We start from the raw sequence: 20,643 nt of genomic DNA, 5'->3' as shown, positions 1-20,643 counted from the left end.
CGCATAGAGTAGCCGGCCCGTTACCACTGACATTTCTATGCGGACCTCTATGAGACCCGCATAGAAATAGAACATGCCGCGATTTGTTTTCTTCGTGTGTTTTCACGCAGACAAATCACAGACGTCTGCCTAGGATTGCGTTATCTAATGTTATCCTATGCAGGTGGGCACAGGCGGAAATTCTGCAGGAAATCCAGCCGCGGAATTTCCGCCCATCTGCAGGGGGCATAATTGTGAATTATGTTGAACAGTGTTTTTTTTTATTTTAATTTTTTTACCTTTTTTGGTATTTGATACATTTGTGAATGATCATTTGATGATTGTTTCCACAAACATGCTGTCTGCTTCTTGGTTTGATTTTTTTTTTTTTGTTCTTGTAGACAGATAATATATTGGAGGATCAGGACCTAATAGACATTGGGATCCTGAACCTGCAACATCGAAGACGAATTCTCCAAGCAGCTCATTTCTTACCAAAGGTGAGCATCAGAGGTGGTGTTTGTATGAATCCCTATTGCAAGACATTCTCTAAGTGTTCCAGAAGCTCCTCCTGATTACCTTGGACATTAATCCTTAGTAACTGCTGTTGAAAGGGAGAAATGATTTTTTTTTGTTCATTCTGCTTTTTTTTTATTCTGGTCCAGATTTATAACTCTAAATAAATGTAGCTAAACCACAGCGTTTTATTGTGTAATCTGCAATGATAGTACACAATATGCCATGTATAAAAATATAATTTAATCATTTATAGACACTGCCACCTTCATGCAGTTTTCCATTAGTGATTCTAAGCAAAAATTGCATGAAAGTTCAAATTTGCAGCTAAAATGTGCATTTAAACAAATCCTATAAAGTACTCTGCAGCAACCTGGTGGATGGGGAGAAGTTCATACATTTCATGTCTACATTGACAGGCGCATATATGCCAAAGAAATTCATAGCATGTCAGACCGAATGAAGACAATGTCCATCCAGTTCAGCCTGCTGTAAGACCCAGATCAACAGCCCGCTGGTCACCTAAAATTTATATCCTGTAATATCCTTACACTCTAGAAATACATCTAGTCCCCTCTTAAATTCCTCCATGGATTTTGCCATCACCACATCCTCAGGCAGAGCGTTCCACAGTCTTACTGCTCTTATAGTAAAGAACCCTTTTCTATCAAAACCACAGGACTGCGCTAACCAGTTTTTGCATTTAGTAAATTGGCGATTTATATCAATTATATTCTCCATCCATCCTATACAAAATATAACTCTAATCTGTAATTGAAAAGAAAAAGAAACTAATGTTTTAAAGGGGTATTCTGGGCATTTTTAACTGATGACCTATTCTATGGATAGGCCATCAGTAGTCAGATGAATGGTGCTTCCATTAATTTCAATGAGAGTGCAGCCAGCACTCCCAATTCCTGCAGTGACCATGGAGGAGGGCGTCCGGCCCACTGCACTGACAGAAAGAATCTCATGCTAATTGTCCTTCATGCTGTCAGTGCAGTGGGCTGAACGCCGCCTCAGTGGTCACTGCAGAAATTGGAAGTTCTGGCTGCACTCTCATTGAATTTAGTGGGAGCACCATTCTTCTACACTTCCTTCTTCTCCTGTGGTCAGGACAGAACACGACGTCCTGACCATGAGAGAAGCAGGAAGTGTAGAAGTAGTGTGGGACTCCCATTGATTTAAATAGGAGTGAAGCCGGGGCTCCCAATTCCTGCAGCAACCATTGATGGCGACGTCCGGCCCATTGTACTGAGGATAAGTTATCAGTTAAAGCCTGTAATACCCCTTAAAGGTGACTTTCAGATAGGAATAATATAGGTGCTTTTTTTTGCTCGCATATTATGGGTGCAACACTCAAATTTCTCATTGTTCATCAGAACTCTTGTTCTTGTGTAGTGATGGAGGTCAGGGTGTTGCATTCGTTAGGGTATGTTCGCACAGTGAAATTCACGTGGATTCTGGCTCTAAAACAGTGGCAGAAATATGCTACTTTGCTGTGTTTCTCTGAACAATTTTCTGCCCCAAATTCACAAGTGTATTCTTTCTATGTGGAAGTTCCATGTGGAATTTCTATCACTGCATGAGAACCAAAGTTGTGATGAACCATGGGAAATTTGAGTGCTGCAAGTGCTACTCCTTCTTTTTTTTTTTTTAAGAAAAAAAAAATACCCTCAGCATGTGACAAAACATAAGTGTGCACTCTGTTTGAAAAGGGGGGTGGGGGGAATGATAAGCATGTTATCAAGTTCATATTGGTTTCCCCTGGAATGGTCTAAAGTTTTACAGAGACAGGAACAGGATCACGGACCACAACGCCTCCTCTTTACCCCAAAGTAAATTCCCATTTAAAATGCTGATTTTTGTCTCCCTTAGTATAGTACATCACCCCTCAATCCCTGTATCTGTAGGTTGTCATTTTAATTTACATTTTTCTTTCTACGCCTTCAAAATTTGACATCAGATAGTTAGATGATGTAGAAAGCGATTAGTATTTTAGTATCATTAATACTTTTGCCTTTTCAAATGTTTTTCTTTCCAGCCATTCCCACTTTCATGGGACATGTCTGTAGCCTCGTGGCTACGTACGCTGTCTCTTCAGCAGTATGCTTCCAGCTTTCTTAGCAGTGGTTATACCTCTATGGAAACTCTTCGCAATTTGTGGGAACTTGAGATCGTAAATGTGAGTTCTATGTATTGTCTTTACGGCCAGTGACTAATTGTCATAGCTTTCCACCTTTTGTTAGTCTAGGTTCACTGTTGCTCTCCTACTTTTCTGATAAAATTATGGAATAAGACAGGACCTACTATAGTCGATGGGTTCCATAATTTTGATAAATCCAGAAAACCATTTTGGTTTCATTCTTATTGAAGAAAAAACAAAAATGTGTACACAATGTTAGCCTTTAACTTTAATGATTTGAAAAAATCATTGTTTCAGATTTGGTTATAAATAAAGCTACAGTAGCATTGGCAAAAGTGATGAAGACTAAGTGGCAGATTTATTAAAAGGGAACCTGTCACCTGTCTGAGGCCTCCCTCACACAGACATTTTGTACAGCGTTTAGTGCTGCCTTTTCAGCACAGCGCTGAACATTGTACAACGCTCCCATTCATTTCAATGGGGCTGCTCACACAAGCGTCAAAACGCTGCGTCTTCAATGCTGCACTTTGACAGCGATGCATGTTATATTTCTGTCCGTTTTTATCTGTGCATCGCCCATTGAAATGAATGGCCAGCGTTTTCAGCACTGCTGTAAACGCGGCACAACTTGGTGCCACTTTTTTGGCAGTGTTAACCGCATAACAGTTTTTGGAGCGGTAGGGGAGGGGGCTTGAAATATAAAGACCTACCCTCAAAGTCAGGACTAGCTTACACCAGATGGGGAAAAAAAATCCTCAACATACTCCCCTAGCAGCTGTTGTCAGGATCCCTGGCGCTGATCTCTGGCCCTACTCCAGACTTCCCCTGCACTGACAGATCATCTATTGCTGGTAGTGAGGTTTGAGAACCCCACCTCCAGCAAGAGATTGCTGTGATTGGTTCTCGGCGCTGGTTCAATGCACCACAGTCATTCATTGACTGTCTCAGCCAATTGGAGAAGGCGAGCTTCCCACTTTTAAAAAATCCTAACTCCTTTTATTTAGCCATCAACATAGCTGTATGAAGGCTTGCTTTTTGCGGGACAAGTTTTTCTTACTGGTACAGATACTCCCCGACTTGCGAACGGGTTCCGTTCCGGGAGCCCGTTCGCAAGTCCGTTTTGTTCGCAAGTCGAACAAGTAGTAGTATGGAGCGGGATCGCGGGTGGATCCCGCTCCATACAACGTCGGGTGCCGGCTGTTCTTACAGCGGGCACCCGGCGGCAGCAGTTCCGACGAGCCGCGCCGCTTGTCGGAACTGTTAACACTTTAAATACCGCTCTGACAGCGGTATTTAAAGTGTTAACAGTTCTGACGAGCGGCGCGGCTCGTCGGAACTGCTGCCGCCGGGTGCCCGCTGTAAGAACAGCCTGCAACCGATGTTCAGGGGGCCCGTACAGCGTCCCACGATGAGATCGCGGGACGCTGTGTGGTTGCTAGGCAGCCGGGGACCTCCTGAAAGGCCCCAGGGCTGTCTATGCAGAGTGCCCATCAAGCGCACGGCTTGCTAGGCGCTCTGCATAGACAGCCCTAGGGCCTTTCAGAAGGCCCCCGGCTGCCTAGCAGCCGCGATCTGACCGGACAGGCTTCTATCAGGATTGATAGGAGCTTGTCCGGTCCCTGCACAGTATGATGTAATGCCATAGCATTACATCATACTGTGCAAAACAGATAGTTCGTATCTAGCGAAATTCGCAAGTCGAATGTTCGCAAGTCGGGGACTATCTGTACTATTTAATGTATTGAAAAACTTAAAATGGAAAAAATAATGAAATTTCCCCATCTTTGGGTGCGTCTTGTTTCTACAGCGCACAAACTGCAACAAAAATGACATAACTTTATTCTATGGGTCAGTACGATTACTACAATACAATGCTTATATAGTTTTTGTTTTCTTTTCGTTTGCTGTACTGCTTTTATGTTTTCGAAGATATATATATTTTTTATTTTCTGCCGCCACCTTCTGAGCACAATAACTTTTTTATTTTTCTGTCTACATATTTGTGTAGGGGCTCATTTTTTGAGGGACATTCTGTAGTTTGCGTTGGTACCATTTTGGAATACATACGACTTTTTAATCACTTTTTATTGCATTTTGTTCCTGGAGACAGGGTGACCAAAAAAATGCATTTCTGCCATTCTATATATATATATATTTTTTTCTGACGAAGTTTATTGTGTGGAATAAATGATGCATTACTTTGATAGACTGGACATTTACGGACACAGCAATACCAAATATGTAATTTAATAGTAACATTTTATTGATCTTACTTCTCCTCATGGGTGAGGGCCGTACAGGATTGACACCGCTATTAAAAGAAGCTGCAGGATGTAAATTTATCTTTAAAGGGGTTAAAGACCGTTGTTTCATATGCTGGTGTTAATATTGGCCCTGTCAGCACATGCCTCTTAAGATGCACTGTGTGCATTTTGGCTTCTCGTTGTGCTTACCCATAAATCTAAGCCAGCTGAGAGCTGGAGTAGATTTCTGGTATAATTTATGCCAGTTTCTGATGTAAATTACATAAATGTGTTGTTCTGGGGCGGCCATGATCCCTTCCACCAAGCCAAGCCCCTTTTTTGGAGAGTGGCTTTGCATGACGTACTTGTCAAAAAGTCGCTAAATTTCTGTGTTGGACTTTTTGTCAAAAAATGCTTAATAAATCTTGCTCCTCCAAAAGTATACTTTTGTCTTTTTAGAAAAATATACTTCAAAAAATGTAAGTATGAACCCTGCCCAGCTCTGCTTTCTTGCTCTACTATGGTGCTTTGCTCTCTCTGTTCTAAACTTTCACCCCTTAAATGGTTTGTCTCTTCAATAGGTGTTAAAAGTAAATTTATTGGGCCATCGGAAAAGAATATTGGCATCACTGGCAGAGAGACCTTGTGAGGATCCCCCACAGAAACCACCTCGATTCTCTCAATTACGGGTGAGCAACTTGTTTTAGTGCGATACTAATCAGCAAGTCATATTCTATATTTACATAAGCATAATTCAGTATTGGGCCTTATTCACCCACGCGTTTTTACATGGCTAGTTTAGCCGCGAAAAAAAATTGTGATCGTCTGAAGCATTTGTTTCCAATGTATTAATTCAGCTGAACGATTTTTAGCCGCAGAAAAACGTTGCATCAGGAATGATAGGACATCGGCGGCCTGATTTTAAACAAAGCAGGAAAAGCTAGGTCTCGCCTTGTTTATTGCTGAGATACACTGGAGGCCTCCATAGGCTTCTATGGGAGCTGGAAAAAAAGGGATGGGGAGTAAGTTTAGCATCGCCCAACATTGTGAAAAGATTAAAGCTGGCTCTATTTAAAGTAGTTCCGAGGATTTATGCCAACTGAGGGCTTTCCGCACTGCGGCATATATTTTCGCTAATAAACCGCACCTCCTGTGTGAATGAACGAGAAAATGCAAATTTTCATCAGGACTTGAGTTTGAGGGGGCGGAGCCCAGCTGGAGATGCTGTAGGGCACATGCTGAGACAGGGCCATGCTGTAATCCTGTATATCTATCCTGGGACCAGGTAAAAAGGCTACCAGACACTTCAGGAAGCTGCACAGTAGAGCAGAGACAGTGGAGAAGCCACATTGCTACTTCCTAACACAATACTCAAACAGAAAGACAAGCGCAGACTAGAGGAAGCTAGGAGCAGGGAGCACCGAGATGGCACCTGCAGCATGAACTCTAACGTGTACTCACCATCACAATGCAGAGATCCAGCAGGAAAGCTGGCACAGTATTCCACAGTGGAAGCTCCAATACATCAGCAGAACAAGCAGAGGGATTCTGAGACACAAGATAAGCAACGTGCTCCTCACAGTTAGTTTACTGGTGACAGTGAGGAGAGTAAGAGGGAGTTGCTGATGACTGACTACTCCTCTGCTGTGAGTTGGACACAGGAGATGCATGTACGCCTGCAAAAAGAGCCTACTCTGAGAGATGATATGGGAGCAATTCAGAACTGCTTATCTGCTTTAAGTACACTTGAGCTGCAAATGGGCTCTGTGCAAGAAGCTTTGGGGTGTCTCAGACAAGATCTGCAGTAAACTAATGAACATGTGACTGTTGTAGAGGAAAGGGTCGGTGATATAGAAGATCAGATTCTACCGTTGAAACCAGATGCACAGAACCGAGATCAGACCATTACAAATAAGTTGAACAAAATAGATGATCTTGAGAACCGTTCACGTTGCAATAACATATGTGTTGTGGGTCTCCCAGAGAATTTAGAGGGAACTATACCCTCAGAATTTTTTGAATCCTGGTTAATCACTTTATTTGGCAGAGATTCTATGACACCGATGTTTGTAGTGAAGAGGGTGTATCGTGTTCCAGCACACCCACCGCGGCCAGGAGCCTCTCCACAGTCTGTCTTGATCAAGCTTTTACATTTCAGAGACTGTGATGTAATTCTCCGCAAGGCCAGAGGGAGGAGGAATGTTCTGGTGGATGGAGTGAGGATCTCCTCCTGTCCAGATTTTTCTGCAGAAGTACAGAAACGACGTGTAGCCTTTCAAGATGATAAGCGCCGTCTGAGGGTATTACAGATATCATATGCCATGTTATGTCCAGCGAGACTGAGAGTGGCGGTGAATGGGGTTACACATTTCTTTGAGACTACACGGGATGCTAAGACTTGGTTGGAGCAGAATGAAAACCAGCTACGAGGTGGTAGGCGTTCACCTCACAGCCTTGGGTTAAATGGCTATGACTGAGTCACTGATGGAAATTTGCTGCAGCTCACCTGGTTCATCAATTGAAGCTAAAGCGATCTTTCACTAGTTCTTTATCATTTACTGGTTTATGCAGGACTGGTGCCTTGGCCTGATGGGATCGCCACAGGTCTCTAAGTTTAGTTATGAGGGATGTTTTTTTGTTCGATTGTTTTTGTTTATCTTTAATTCTCTCATGGGTCCAACAGGAGGCTGATTGGAGTGGTTGCTCTGTAGTTTGAGGTATCAGTACATATGTATCTGTGTCTGATGGATATTCTTTCATTCACACATTCTAGCTACTATAATGCCTAAGGAATTTACTGTTGTTCCCTGAAATATACGAGGTCTGAGTGATCCTACAAAGTGCCTTGCTTTAGTCCAGGAGGTAAAAAAAAAATATCACCCTCTGATGCTCTGTTTACACGAGATGCACTTGACAAAAGATAATCTTCAAACTGTTAATGTGATACAGTTATCACTCGCTCCATAGGCATTACTCCAAGGGAGTCAGTATTTTAATTCACAGGCTGATCCCATTCCAGTTGTCTCTAGTAGAATCAACTCTGAAGGTCAATTTATATTTGTATTCTGATATCTCTCTACATTCCGCCTCCTTATAATGGGGAAGTTATTAGACAGGTATTAGAATTTGTGATGAGTCTCCCAGACGCACCAGAGATATTGAGAGGGAATTTCAACTCGAGGATATATTTGTAAATTCGTTTTATTTATTAATGATAAGCAGTCTGCGAGACACATAATAGAAAAGGTTTGTACAGTACATATAAACGTAAATAGAAACATATTCGTGATTTCAAAGGTTAACATCGAACTTGTTACTGTGTCCTCCAAACTATCCGTCTGTAACTTTATTAACAATAAACATTTTCAAACTTTTATAAACCGTAAGTTGAGTTTTGCTCTTCCTTATTTGGGTCTTAGTGGTTACAGGTCTTCCAGGCACTTGTCAATGGGGGGGGGGATGTTAGGGGGTGGGGAGGGGGAGGGAGGGGATTAACGTGCATTGGGTTTAAATTTCAGTTGGTAATCAGGGTAGAGTAAGAGTTTAGCCAGGCTCCCCACACTTTTTGGAATTTAGCCGGGCATCCTCTGTTTTGGTATATGATTTTTTTCGTACGAGGTTACAGTGTTTACGTTTTGAATCCAATGTAGGATCGAAGGGGGTTCTGTTGCCATCCATTTCATAGCTATTTCTTTGCGGGCCAGGAATAGTGTCTTCTGTAGGAAGACCCGAGTATGGAATGGCCACTCCTCCTCCTCCAGTAAACCAAACAGCGCCACCTTAGGGTCTAGTTCAATGGATAATGGGGGTTGTAACAGCGAGTTTACAAGATTTATTACTTCTGACCAGAACTCCCTAACGTGCTGACACTTCCAGATCAAGTGCCAGAAGTCCGCCCTTGGTTGGTCTCATCTCTGGCATGAATCCGAGGTCGTATTGCGCATTTTGTGTAGTCGATTGGGAGTGAGGTAGGCTTAATGTATAATGTATAGCTGGATTAGCTTGTTATTTACAGCTGGTGATACTGACAGGTGGGATTCAGAAATATCCTGCCATTCCTCAGGTGTAAGGGAAGCAATGGCAAGTTTCCATTTATCATATGTTGGGGGGGGTTAGGATCTATTTTGGCTGAGAGGAGGTGTGTGTATAGAGCTGATATTAGGCCTTTGGGTCCTTGGGATTTGAGAATTCCTATTGTGGGGAATTTGGATATGCGGGCCGAAGGGGGGGGGAAATTGGGAGTTTAGTGCATGTCTTAACTGAAAGAATCTGAACAGTTGGAGGCGTGGGGCCTGTAGTCTATCTCGCAGTTGTGTAAAAGTGGGGAGGATTCCGTCTATATATATATCTTTTATTGTTTGTACTCCTTGGGCGATCCAGTATTGTGGGTCTGGGACGGTCTGTAGTGCGGTAAGACCAGGATTGTTCCAGAGAGGGAGTTCTGGTATTACACCCTGGTAGCTCTGCAGAGTCTTTATTTCTTTCCAAACGCTAAGAGCCAGTTTATGGAGTGGGATTAGTTCGGTGGCTTTGGTGCATTCTGGAAATTCTAAAAAGTTCAGGAGATTTTGTCCTGTTACTTGTTTAGCTAGTTGTTTGTCTGCTATAGGTAGTTCTTTTCCCAAGATCCAGGCTCTGATGTTTCGCAGTTGCCCTGCTAGGTAATAAAGCCGGAGGTCCGGTAGGGCCATTCCGGCTTGCTCTTTGGGTCTTTGTAGGATTGATAGACTCAGCTTAGAGCGGGAGGAATTCCAGATAAATGTTATCATTAGGGAATTTAGGGACTTAAAGAGGCGCTTGGGGACATTCACTGGCATGTGCTGTAGTATGTATAGGCATTTGGGTTGGACGACCATTTTGATGAGATTTATGCGTCCGGCTACAGATAATGGTAGTTTAGCCCATCGCTTCAGTTTGTGTTTTATATTTTCTAAGAGTGGGTTTATGTTATCTGTTATTGCATTATTATGGTCGTGTGACATGATCATTCCCAGATATTTGAATGTTGAGACTGGTTTTAGTCCGTATCTTGCGACGCAGGGGTCATTTTTTGGGTTGGCCTCTGTATAGAGGATTGTTGACTTGGACCAGTTAACATGTAGTCCGGAAAAGTGGGAGAATCTGTCTATGTGTGTCATGGCTTGGGCAAAGGAGTCTGATGGGTTCGATAAGAATAGGATTGTATCATCTGCGTATAGTCCCAGTTTGCTTTCGAGGTCTGACCATTTAATGCCGGTTACACTAGGGGCACTTCTTAGTCGGATCGCCAGTGCTTCTATGGCTATGGCGAACAAGGCCGGGGATAGAGGGCATCCCTGTCGGGTACCTCTTGCCAGTTGGAAATCCGCCGAAGGGACACCATTGACGACCACATTTGCAGTCGGGGATTTGTATATAATTTTAACCCATTGTTGAAACTTGGGTCCGAATCCGAAACGGATCAAACAGGCCTCCAGAAAGGCCCATTCCACAGAGTCAAAGGCTTTTGCCATGTCGAGTGAGACCAGAGCCCAGGGCATGTTGTATTGTTTACCTAACTGGATAGCTGTTTGGACTCTGCGGATGTTAATGGTTGTAGACTTCCTGGGCATGAAGCCCGTTTGGTCGGGGTGTATTATGGAGAGGATCACCTGGTTCAGTCTAGTGGCCAGAATTTTAGTTAGGATTTTGTAATCCACATTCACCAGTGATATGGGTCGATAAGATCCACAATCTGTGGGATCTTTCCCAGGTTTCAGGATGACTACTATGGATGCTTTATAGAATGAGGCTGGGAGTGTTTTGTCTAGTTGCGCTTGAGTTAGCACCTCAAGAAGTTGTGGGCCTAGTTGCTCGTGGTATTTGCGGTATGTCTCTATGGGAAGACCATCGGGTCCTGGTGATTTGTTAAGGGCCATATCTTGGGTTATTAGCTGGATCTCTTCCAGAGTGAAGGGGGCTTCCAGGAGATTGACCTGCTCTTCAGAGAGGGTAGGGAAGTCTAGATCGTTCAGATAAGCCAAGACATCTGTTACCGTATTATTAGAGGTGGAGGTGTATAAGTGAGCATAGAATTCTTTAAAGCAATTGGTGATAGATAAGGCGTCAGTGTACTCTATTCCTTGCTGGTTTTTGATCTTAAGGATCGTGTTTGTTTGGTTTTCCCGTTTGATGAGGTTAGCGAGTAGGTGGCTGGATTGGTTCCCTAACTCAAAGTAATGTTGTTTGGAGAAAAATAGTTGACGTTTAGCTTTGGCATGTATTTGGTGCTTATAGAGTCGGGATAGGCTGAGCCAGGCTACTTTGTTGGCGTCTGTGGGGGCTGATATATATGTTTTCTCGGCCTCTAGGGTTTGGTTTTCTATCTCCCTGTCGGCCTGGGATGTCGTTTTTTTAATGTGTGAGATAGCTGATTTGAGGAATCCTCTAATATAGGCCTTGAGCGTGTCCCATTTCAGGGCGGGGTGGGTGTTATCCTTGTGGGCGTCTAGGAATAAGGAGATGTGGAAAGGCATCTGGTCGTCCGGTCCAATAAGTTTGAGCCAGAATGGGTGTAGTTTCCATGTGGGCCTTATTTTAATTTGTGGGAATTTTAGGGTTAGCAGTATGGGGCTGTGGTCTGATATGCCTCTCGGACAGTGTGTTATGCTTGCGAGATGTATTGCCAGTTCTATGGAGCTAAATATGTAGTCTATTCTTGTCAGTGCGTTGTATCCCGGTGAGTGGCAAGTGTATTCCTGTGTCTCGGGGTGGCGTAGTCGCCAGAGGTCGACCCATCCGACGCTTTCGATTAATTGTCTCAAAGGGGAGTTTGAGGCGGGGGTGGGATTAGAGGATGTGTAGAATTTATCTTTGATAGGGTCCATTATCATATTAAAATCCCCTAGACACATCACCTCCGCTGATGGATAGTGGTGTGCAAACGCAATAGCAGTCTGCAAGATATGGAGATTATTGTGGGGCGGATTGTATATGGATAGGATGACATATGGTTTGGAGTCTATTTCTCCGTATATAAATATGTACCTTCCTTCGGGGTCCCTGCGAGTGGTGATTCGGTTCCAGCGCACTGATTTGTGAATTAGCACCGAGACGCCCCTAGAGGAGGAGGTGTGAAAGGAATGGGAAGTCCACTGGATCCATGGTTTTGACATGGTGTCTGCTTTATCTTTGACAAGGTGGGTCTCTTGTAAGCTAATGATGTGCGGGTTTAGTTGTTTGATATATGCAAATACAGTCCTTCGTTTGAGTGCTGTGCCAAGCCCTCGGACGTTCCAGCTAAGGCATTTTAGGGACGTCATTGTTTACGTGGGTGTAAGATTTAGTCTTTTGTCTGTGATCTTGGGATGGGAGGGGGTTGGTATTGATGTGTGTAAGGGGGGGAATTGTGTTAGCGCCTGTTTGTGGAAGACATTGTTGAAGAGCAAAAACATAACAATTCAAAACATTGAACATTGACATCTCACTAAAATTATACCGCGGATATCAAAGAAAACAGCAAAACAGAAAAGTTGGGGAAAGGGTAAGGAAGGGGGGGGAGAGGGGAAGGAGGGGGAGAATAAGAAAAAGGAAAAGACAAAGAAGAAAACAAGAAAACAATTTAGCTACAATCTAATTAGAAGTAGCAGATGTTCTGTCTTTTTTAGGGGAAGACTTCTGTTGGCCTTTTAGAGGCTTGCGGCTGACCGCTGGGCTCCAACCATAACTTTAGCGGTGTCCCGGTCGCGTTGCACACAGTCTAAGCGTCAAAGGAATGTCGGGCGTTTGGGTCACAACAAGATTTAAAGTCCCATTAGCTAGTGTTGTGGGGACGTTCATCCTTTTGGTGTTTCAGGGTGCATATCTAGCCACTCCAAGGCCTCTGTGGGAGATTGGAGGAAGATCGCCCTTCCCTGGTCTACGATTCGTAGGCGGGCGGGGTATGCCATTGAGTAGGGAATCTGTCTCTCTTTAAATTTTCGTTTCGCCTCTGTAAAGGTGGCTCTTTGTTTTTGTAGCTCAGCAGAGAAGTCAGGAAATATGGAAATCGTTGTGTTGTTATACTTCAGCGGACCTTTAATTCTGGCTTGGCGTAGTGCAGCGTCTCGGTCCCTGCAATTTAGGATCCTTATAAGAAAGGGGCGCGGGGGGGCTCCCGGCTGTGGCGGTTTTGCAGGGACTCGATGGGCTCTTTCTACTGTAAAGTTGGTAGAGAAGGTGTCGTCTCCTAGTAGCGTTTTTAGCCAGGTTTCGGCGAATGTTTCTATATGGGAACCCTTTGATTTTTCAGGTAAGCCTATTATGCGTAAGTTGTTACGATGCGAGCGATTCTCCAGATCGTCTGTTTTGGATTGGCGGAATTCTATCGCTCTTGTTGTTTTTTTGACCGCCGTAGTTAATGGACGCAGTGAGTCTTCTGCGTTGGAGACACGCTCTTCCATTTCCCGCATTCTATCGCGCATATTGTGTAAGTCCTGTCGTAGTAGGGAGACGTCAGATTTGATCTCTTCTATTTTATTAGTAAGAGAAGATTTACAGGTATTGATTGCGTCTAGGAGTTGGCGCATGGTAGGTTCTGCGCTTTGCCCTGTTTCGGTTTCAGGCTCTTTCGCCTGTGTGGGTCGTGTTGCACGCGGGGTGTGATCAGGGGTTTCAGAGCGAGAAAATTCCTTTAGTTTTTCGGTGGCAGAGCCACCTTTCGCGCGTGTACTCATATTAGAATTCGTTGGGTTGGTGTGGCGGGTTATGCGAATTGTCGTTATAGTATAGACTGTGTCAGTATTTGCTTGTAGAGATCAGGGGTCTGTATCTTTGCGTTGCCGTGGGCTACCGCACAAAGAGTGTTCAGTTGGCTAAATCTTGATAGCGCCCAATTGATTCTAGCCTAGGTCTGGTCGCGGTGGAAGAGGGTGGGGGAGTTGCGCCAGTCAGATATGACGGTCGCCGACCGCGGGATATTACAGTCTACAGGGAATAGAGTATTCCGGTTGTGTTATAGTCCGCCTGGACTGTGTTTGCGTTTGTGAGGAGTCTATTCAGTCCTGAGTGTTGTCCCCCAGCCCCTTGTGAGCAACTTACGGTTTTTTGTTGCCGGCTCCGCAGGTCCGGTCCCGGAAATGGGTTTTTCTTCAGGGGTTAGTCCTCAGGTGGTGTGGTTCGGTGGAGCGGACCGGAGCCGCAGAAGTCGATCAGGTTGGGACCGTCGGGTCCGCCGCGGCCGGCGCCGGGAGGAAGGAGCGCCGCTTTAAATTTGTGGTGCCTGGATTAGGTCGGCGTGCGCCCCCCCCCCCCCCCCCCGGGCGCGCGCGGGGCGCCGTGTGTCGGCGTTATGTGGCGGCAGAGGCGTTGCAGTGTAGTGGCTCTGGCGAGGTACGGACCCCGGCGGGCTCCGCGGCAGCAGCACGGGCACGGGGGACGTCCCCCGTCGCTTTCCAAGGAGGCGGTCGCCCGGCTGCGGCTCAGTCCCACTCCGGGAGCGATCAAAGGTAGGCGCCCAGCAGCGGGGAGCGGACGGCGAGTCCCGACCTCCGCGGCCGGCCGCGGGCAGGTGATGTCGGGACGGTCGGCGCCGGCAGCTCCTCTATGTCTCCTGCGGCTTTAGTCCGGGTCCGGATGCGGCGCGAGCGGAGTGCCTCGCTCCTCCAGGCAAGCTCGTCTGTTGCGGCGGGGGGGTTGCCCTCACCCGGCCCGCGATGCGCGCCGATCTCCGCAGCCCGGAGACAGCGCAGAGGGGCTCCGGTGAGATTGGAGCGGTGCGGCCGGTTCCGAGCGCCAGCGGGGTCTCCTGCCGGGTGGTAGGTGAGGAGAGGTGGTCCGGGTCAGTCAGGCGGCGGGTTAGGGTAATAAGAATGGCTGCAGACGAAGCGCGGGAAAATTTGGCGGGGTGCTGGTGCCGTCTCCCACTCGCGGCTCTGTTACGGGAGTTAGAGGGCTGCCATCGTTCTCAAACTCGGTCCAGGTTGTCTCCGAGGGTCAGGGAGCCCATTGGTACCGTTTGGGTTGCTCAGGTACTGGTCAGGCCAGGATTTTGGATGGATCTTGTTATCCCCTCTGGGGAGCACCTCTTAGTTGCGACCTTCCATGCTGGTCGCAGGCCACGCCCCCCTCGGGGATATATTTGTATTGGGACAAAATGCGGGTGGAGAGAGTAGTGAAAGAGGGGGCTCTGACTCCTTTAGGTTGATTGCTATGCGAGATCTCCCTTATAGACATATGGAGGGCCACAAATCCAGGAACTCTGTAATACTCATGCCATTCAAGTACATATCAAACTCTTTAGCGTATTGACCTTGTTTTGGGGAATACTAAGATCTATAGTCATGTTACTGTAGCTAAATACCTTCCTCGATCACTTTATGATCATTCCCCATTATTTGTTAAAATACAGCATGCAGAAAGAAATATTGTGATTGTTCTCCGTAAGAGAAACCAAGTAATCTTGTAGATATGATGCCTTTTTTAAATGGCTAACAAAAATACATGATGTTGAAATGAGATACTCTGAAGGCTTCTGTTAGGGGATTCCTCAAATCCACCATTTCGTACATTAAAAAGTCGACAGCCCAGGCCAACAGAGAACTAGAAATCCAGACAATGGAGGCTGAAAAGATGTACACATCTAACCCCACAGACACCAATAAAACAGCCTGGCTCAGCCTACTCCGACTTCACAAACATCAAATCTACGCTAAAGCTAAGCGCAAATTATTTTTCACTAAGCAACATTATTTTGAATTAGGGAATCAATCCAGTCACCTACTGGCCAACCTCATTAGACGGGAAAACAAAACTAATATGGTCCTTAAGATTAGGAACCAAGGTGGGGTGGAACTGACTGACGCCCCGTCTATCACAAATTGTTTTAAAGACTTGTATACCAATTTGTACAGCTCTTCCTCCCAGAGCACAGTGACAGATATCCTGAGTTACTTGGAAGATCTAAATTTCCCAACCCTATCCGCAGATCAGGTTGAGCTTCTGGAAGCCCCAATCACGTTAGAGGAGGTCCAGCAGATAATTCAGGATATGGACCTTAATAAATCGCCCGGCCCGGACGGCCTCCCAATAGAGACATACCGAAAATATAGTGAACAACTAGCCCCACTACTACTTGAGACACTAAATCAAGCCCAAATAGATAACACCCTCCCACCTTCATTCTACAAAGCCTCCATAGTGGTGATACAGAAACCTTGGAAGGACCCGATAGACTGTAGTTCCTACCGCCCAATCTCACTGGTAAACGCCGATTACAAAATCCTAACTAAAATCCTAGCTACTAGATTAAATCAGGTGATTTTGTCCATTATCCACCCGGACCAGACGGATTTCATGCCTGGGAAATCTACGACAATAAACATCCGTAGAGTCGAGACAGCCATGCAATTAGGTAAGCAATGCAATATGCCCTGGGCTTTAGTCTCATTGGACATGGCAAAGGCCTTTGACTCATTGGAGTGGGCTTTTCTCGAGGCTTGTCTGGTTCGCTTTGGATTTGGACCCAAATTCCAGTAATGGATCAAAACCATATACAAATCCCCGAGCGCGAATGTAGTGGTAAACGGCATCCCATCACCCGAATTTCAATTGGCAAGAGGCACCCAACAGGGGTGCCCTCTATCCCCGGTCCTATTTGCCATAGCCATTGAGGCGCTGGCGATCCGTCTGAGAAGCGCCCCCAATGTGAAAGGTATTAGATGGGCAGACCTCGAGAGTAAGGTAGGACTATATGCGGATGACACAATTCTCTTTCTATCAGACCCAATAAACTCCTTCTACCAAGCCATGATCCACATAGACAGGTTCTCCAGTTTCTCGGGTCTATATGTCAATTGGTCTAAATCGACAATCCTGTACACAAACCTCAACCCCGGAAATGACCCCTGCGTTACTAGGTACGGGCTAAAACCGGTTCAAACGTTCAAATATCTGGGGATACTTATGCCATATGACCATAATAATGCCATAGCAGAAAACATAGACCCGCTATTAGACAACCGTCCCCAAACGCTTCTTCCAGTCATTAAACTCCCTTATCTCCTTTGTATGGAACTCCTCCCGCTCCAAACTAAGCCTGTCGACATTACAAAGGCCCAAAGAGCAAGCCGGAATGGCCCTCCCTTACCTCCGACTTTATTACCTGGCAGGACAATTGAAGAACATACGGGCCTGGGTCTTAGACGGGGAACTGCCCATAGCGGACAAACAACTGGCGAAGCAAGTAAAAGGCAATAATCTTTTAAATTTCTTAGAATTCCCGCAATACACCAACCCCGCTGACGTGGTCCCGCTTCACAAACTAGCCCTTGGCGTGTGGAGCGAGGTGAAGATACTGCAGCGATACCAAGACATAATACCCAAGCTCCGCCTTTGGAATAACCCTGGTCTCACCGCCTTACAATCAGTCCCAGATCCACAATATTGGATGGGTCAGGGGGTACATACACTAAGTGACATATACGTAGACGAAATATTCCCTACATTCACAGAGCTACACGACAGGTTGCAGTCCCCGCATCTCCAACTATTCCGATTTTTCCAGCTAAGACACGCTTTAAACTCCCAATTCCCGCCCGCCTCAACACATATATCCAAGTTCCCCACAATTGGCATCCTCAAGTCTCAGGGACCTAGCGGGCTAATCTCAGCCCTATTCACTCATCTCCTTTCGGCTAAAATAGCCCTCAACCCGCCTTTAGCATATGACAAATGGAAACAAGCTATTCCATCCCTCACACCCGAGGAGTGGCAGAACATTTCCGAATCCCATTTGGCAGTTTCCCCCGCCGTAAACAACAAATTAATTCAACTTTTCATAACGCACCAGGCCTACCTTACCCCTAGCCGCCTATACAAAATGGGCACCGCGTCTTCAAATACTTGCCACAGATGCCGTCAACCAGAGGCGAACTTCTGGCACTTGATATGGGAATGCCCCCCAATTAATGAGTACTGGTCGGAAATTACTGACCTCATAAACGCACTACTACCTCCCCCACTGGCTATTGACCTAGACCCCAGGGTGGCGCTGTTTGGCCTACTGGAGGAGGAGGTGTGGCCACACCACACCCGCACTTTTCTCGAAAAGGTGCTGTTCTTGGCCCGCAAGGTAATAGCCATGAAGTGGATGGCTGTGGAAACTCCTTCAATCCCACATTGGACCCAACTGGTAAATACCGTAACCTCCTATGAGAAAATCATCTACCAAAACCGAGGATGCCCGGCCAAATTTAGGAAAATATGGGGGATATGGATCGACTCCCACTCTACCTTACATATGGAATGAGCCTCGAGGCCCGATCTATACACCCCCCCACCTCCCCCCCCCCCATCCCAGACAAGTGTCAGCAGACCTACACTCTAGTTCTTCTATTAAGACTGAAATAAATCAGAGCAGAACCGGTTGGAAAAAAAAAGTTGTAAAGTTTACTGTTGTCAAGCTATCTAGGAAATACAGTAACAAGATTTGCATTGATTTAATCATAACGGAAAATGTATATATGAATAAGGATATACCTAACAAAGTTTTCTTCATTCTGTATTTTGCAATGCCTTTTTCAAAAATAAAACGAATAAAAAAATACATGATATTACAGCGAGGTTTTGAGATATCGACCCTTCGTCAGGCTAATAAATGAAACTAGTTTGGATGGCATGGAATTATAAATTACAGATGCAGAGGGAAGGGGGGGGGCACCTCTCTTAGCTCCTTAGTGACAGAGCTTTTTTGCTTTTTTTGCATTTTCGTTTTTTCCTGAGAAACTTTAAAAAAATTTTAAGTTGAGTGAAATGGAAAAAAAATGACATTCCATCATCTTTCGGTGCGTCCTGCAACTAAAATGACCTGATAACTTTATTCTATGGGTCAGTACGATTACTACTAGTGATGACCGAGCATACTCGCTAAGGGCAATTACTCGAGCGAGTATTGTCCTTAGCGAGTACCTGCCCACTCGGAAGAAAAGATTCGGGTGCCGGCACTGGAGAGCGGTGAGTTGCGGGAGGGAGAGAGGTCTCCCCTCCGTTCCCTCCCGCCGGCACCCGAATCTTTTCTTCCGCACGGGCAGATACTCGCTAAGGACAATGCTTGCTCGAGTAATTGCTCGAGTAACTTATATAGTTTTTTTTTTGTTTTTTTTGCTGTACTACTTGTATTTTTTAATTTAATTTTTTTTTTAAGATCTTTAATTTTTTAAAATTATTTTTTTCTCCATTTTCTGCGCACAATAATTTTTTTATTTTTCTGTCAACATAGTTATGTGAGGGCTCATTTTGTGCAGTACGTCCTGTCATTTCCGATGGTACCATTTTTGAATACAAATAACTTTTTGATCACTTTTTATAACATTTTTTTCTTGGTAGGGTGACCAAAAAAGCGCATTTCTGGCGTTCTCTATTTTTTTTTTTCGGACATCGTTTACCGTGTGGGGTAAATAATGCATTACTTTCATAGATCAGAGTTTTTTGGACGCAGTGATACCAAACACGTATTTTTGCTTTATTATTTAGATTTCTTTTATTGCAAATATGGCAAAAGGTGTATATATATATTTTTTTACGTTTATTACTTATTTTTCAATAATTAATCAAACTTTGTTTTAAGATTAACACTTTCTTTTAGTCCCCAGGGGGGACCCCAGCCAGCGATGCTTTGTTCGCTCCTACAGTATGATGTAATGTCATAGCATTACATCAAACTGCATTCTGACAGGCAGCCTACCAAACCACCCCACGGGGACGGCTTGATAGGCAGTGTGCCAAGACAGCCATTATGCCTTTTAGAAGGCCCCTGGCTGCTATGACACGTGCACAGCTCCCCCAATCTCACTGCGGGGGGGCCGTACAGGAACCCCGAACATCGGTCGGGGGATTTAAATGCCTCTGTCAGAATTGACAGCTGCATTTAAAGGGTTAATAGCCGCGATTGGCCGTGCGGCCGATTGCAGTTATTGCTCGCGTGTGTCAGCTATAATAAACAGCTTACACCTGCACTGTATGGAGGGAGATAGCGGCGCTATCTCCCTCCATACACATCCTGCAATGGCAGGACGTAAAAAGACTGTTAAGCTGTCACTAAGGGGTTAATCTAAAAAAAATGTTCACACACATAAATCTGATTTAAAAAAACACAAGACAGTCTGAGCAGAGAGATGAATACGAAATCAGTCCATGAGCTGAGGAATAAAAGAGTGGCTGGGAACTTAGGAGGCAGTGATCATGCTATCCTTGAATTTAGGATAAAAAGAGGAGGAAGACCTGAGAAGACTCAGACCTCAAGGTTGGATTTTAGAAAGGCAGATTTTAATTAACTTAGAAAGAGGGTAGGAAGAATCCATTGGCTGGATGTTCTTAGGGACAAAAATCTCCAAGAAGGTTGGGAAATATTGCGAAATTAGATTCTCAAAGCACAATCGTTAACAATCCCTACAAGACGGAAGAATGGGAAGGTGCAGAGACGTCACAGGAAGAGGTGTATAGCTGGGTGTTGTCAGCAGACACGTGATATTGGAGGCCAAATCTCCTCTTGGTTTGTCCAACAGGGGCTGTGTAGATAGAGAAAAGGAGGGGGCCGAGGACCGAGCTCTGGAGGACCCCAACAGCAAGGGGAAGAGGAGGAGAGGTAGAGCCAGCAAAGAAGACTCTAAAAGAGCGGTCAGATAGGTAGGAGGAGAACCAGGAGAGAGCAGTGTCCTGCAGGCCGATGGAGCGAAGCATGCTGAGAAGGAGTTTGTGGTCAACGGTGTCAAATGCTGCGGAGAAGTCGAGGAGGATCAGTAGGGAGTAATCGCCCCTCGATTTGGC

The 20,643-nt window shown here is 45.2% G+C and overlaps 1 protein-coding gene across 1 annotated transcript in view; it reads left to right on the top strand.

Moving 5' to 3' along the window:
• ANKS1A (ankyrin repeat and sterile alpha motif domain containing 1A) overlaps positions 1 to 20,643 on the top strand; it is a 357,683-nt gene that overhangs the window by 285,729 nt on the left and 51,311 nt on the right. The window contains exons 16-18 of the mRNA XM_066582735.1: positions 381 to 479; positions 2,540 to 2,680; positions 5,466 to 5,573. Coding sequence (XP_066438832.1) covers positions 381 to 479; positions 2,540 to 2,680; positions 5,466 to 5,573 — 348 coding nt within the window. The remainder of the gene's footprint in view (positions 1 to 380; positions 480 to 2,539; positions 2,681 to 5,465; positions 5,574 to 20,643) is intronic.

This window comes from Eleutherodactylus coqui, chromosome 1, assembly GCF_035609145.1.
Source record: "Eleutherodactylus coqui strain aEleCoq1 chromosome 1, aEleCoq1.hap1, whole genome shotgun sequence".
NCBI classification, from domain to species: Eukaryota; Metazoa; Chordata; class Amphibia; order Anura; family Eleutherodactylidae; genus Eleutherodactylus; species Eleutherodactylus coqui.
This window is presented reverse-complemented; position numbering and strand designations above follow the sequence as displayed.